This window comes from Myotis davidii, unplaced genomic scaffold (genome assembly GCF_000327345.1).
Source record: "Myotis davidii unplaced genomic scaffold, ASM32734v1 scaffold699, whole genome shotgun sequence".
Taxonomy (NCBI): Eukaryota; Metazoa; Chordata; class Mammalia; order Chiroptera; family Vespertilionidae; genus Myotis; species Myotis davidii.
The window spans coordinates 665,705-667,407 of record NW_006291007.1 but is presented as its reverse complement, the minus strand read 5'-3'; the positions used below and the strand labels follow the sequence as shown (position 1 = coordinate 667,407).

Genomic DNA, 1,703 nt, shown 5'->3' with positions numbered 1-1,703 from the left:
CTCTGATATTTTCTTCAGATTTTTTGCTGAACACTAAAAAAAAAAAAAAGTTTAAAATTTTACATTCTGAAAGCAATTATGAGAGTTAAAACCACGAAAATAAGGTAATAAGATTCCTTGAAGAAACTGAAAATGCATTTTTCAAGACGGCTGTCTACAAAGAGCCCAGAGGCCAACTTCAAGTTCTCTATTTTATTTGGTTTACATGACTTCACAAACAGCAGGAAATTTATTCCATCCCACATCTCCCCAGCCTTCTATTCCCAACCTCAATTAGTGAGAATTCACCAACAGTAAATTTCAAAATCAAACAAGGCATACCTCCACACAGGTTTCTATTTCAGTGTACTGGTTCATAATAGGAAGGATGGTCTCCATACTGCTATATTCCACTAGATCAGATTTGTTCCCAACCAATATCAAAGGCAACCTGAAATAAACAGGGCACATTGTAATACTAAGGAAGACAACATACGTTAGATTTATATTTTAATGTACATTAACCCATTCTAACTAATAAGATATACTTAATCTCCCCAATATGAACCCTCTACTGTAGTCAGCTCAAGCCCACTAGAAAGCATATTCAACAAATACTTATTGAGTACCTATGATAAGCCAGGTACTGTTGTAGGCATTAAGGACATAGGGAAAGTCCATCCCCATTCTAATAGTGTAAATAGGAAATGGACAATAAGCAAATAAACAAACAAGACAATTTCCAATTGTGTTAAGCACTATGAAGAAAATAAATAGGGGGATATGGGGTAGAGCAGGGATGGGCAAACTTTTCACTCGAGGGCCACAATGGGTTCTTAAACTGGACCGGAGGGCCGGAACAAAAGCATGGATGGAGTGTTTGTGTGAACTAATATAAATTCAAAGTAAACATCATTACATAAAAGGGGACGGTCTTTTTTTCCAATAGTTTTATTCATTTCAAACGGGCCGGATCCGGCCCGCAGTCCGTAGTTTGCCCACGGCTGGGCGTAATGAAAGGGAACTAATTATATGTGATAATCAGGGAAAATCTTTCTGACAAGGTGGCAGTTGAGTCAAGGACTGAAGGATGAAATGGAATCTGCCATATGAAGAGCTGGGCGGTAGGAAGGGACAGCATGTACAAAGACCCCAAACTAAAAAATATCTTGTTTAGTCCAAAAAGCAAAAAAAATGCAAGAGTGGCTGCAGAGTCCGGAGCAAAAGAGGTATGAAATGGGGTGAGGGAGAGGAGCAAAGATCAGGCACATACGGACTTACAGATGTAGTAAGGAGAGTAGGTTTTATTGTAAATGTAAAATGGGAAGCTACTGGGGTAATGGCATGATATGATGGACCTTTTAAAATGCAGTCTTTGTTATCTTTAGAGATACATAGTGAAATATTTATAGGGTGATATGGTATGATTCTGCTGTTAGATTAGATATTGAGGTTGAGGAAAAGGCAAAAAAAAAAAAAATAAACAGGGTTTTAGCTAGATAAAATGGGTGGATCTCCTGAGACAGAAAAGACTGAAAGCATTCTTTAAGCAGAGCCCTAGCCGGTTTGGTTTCAATGGACAGAGCGTCAGCCTGAGAGTTCAATTCCAATCAAGGGCAAGTGCCTCAGTTGCAGGCTTGGTCCCTGGCCCTGGTCGGGGCACTTGTGGGAAGCAATGAACCAATGTGTCTCTCTCACATTGATATTTCTCTCTATCTGTCTCT

At 39.1% G+C, this 1,703-nt stretch overlaps 1 protein-coding gene across 1 annotated transcript in view; it reads right to left on the bottom strand.

Moving 5' to 3' along the window:
- The window catches only part of RHOT1 (ras homolog family member T1), a 42,669-nt gene that overhangs the window by 35,028 nt on the left and 5,938 nt on the right, over positions 1–1,703 (bottom strand). Inside the window, exons 6-7 of the mRNA XM_015564131.1 lie at positions 322–430; positions 7–33 (exon numbers count right to left, since the gene is read on the bottom strand). Coding sequence (XP_015419617.1) covers positions 7–33; positions 322–430 — 136 coding nt within the window. The remainder of the gene's footprint in view (positions 1–6; positions 34–321; positions 431–1,703) is intronic.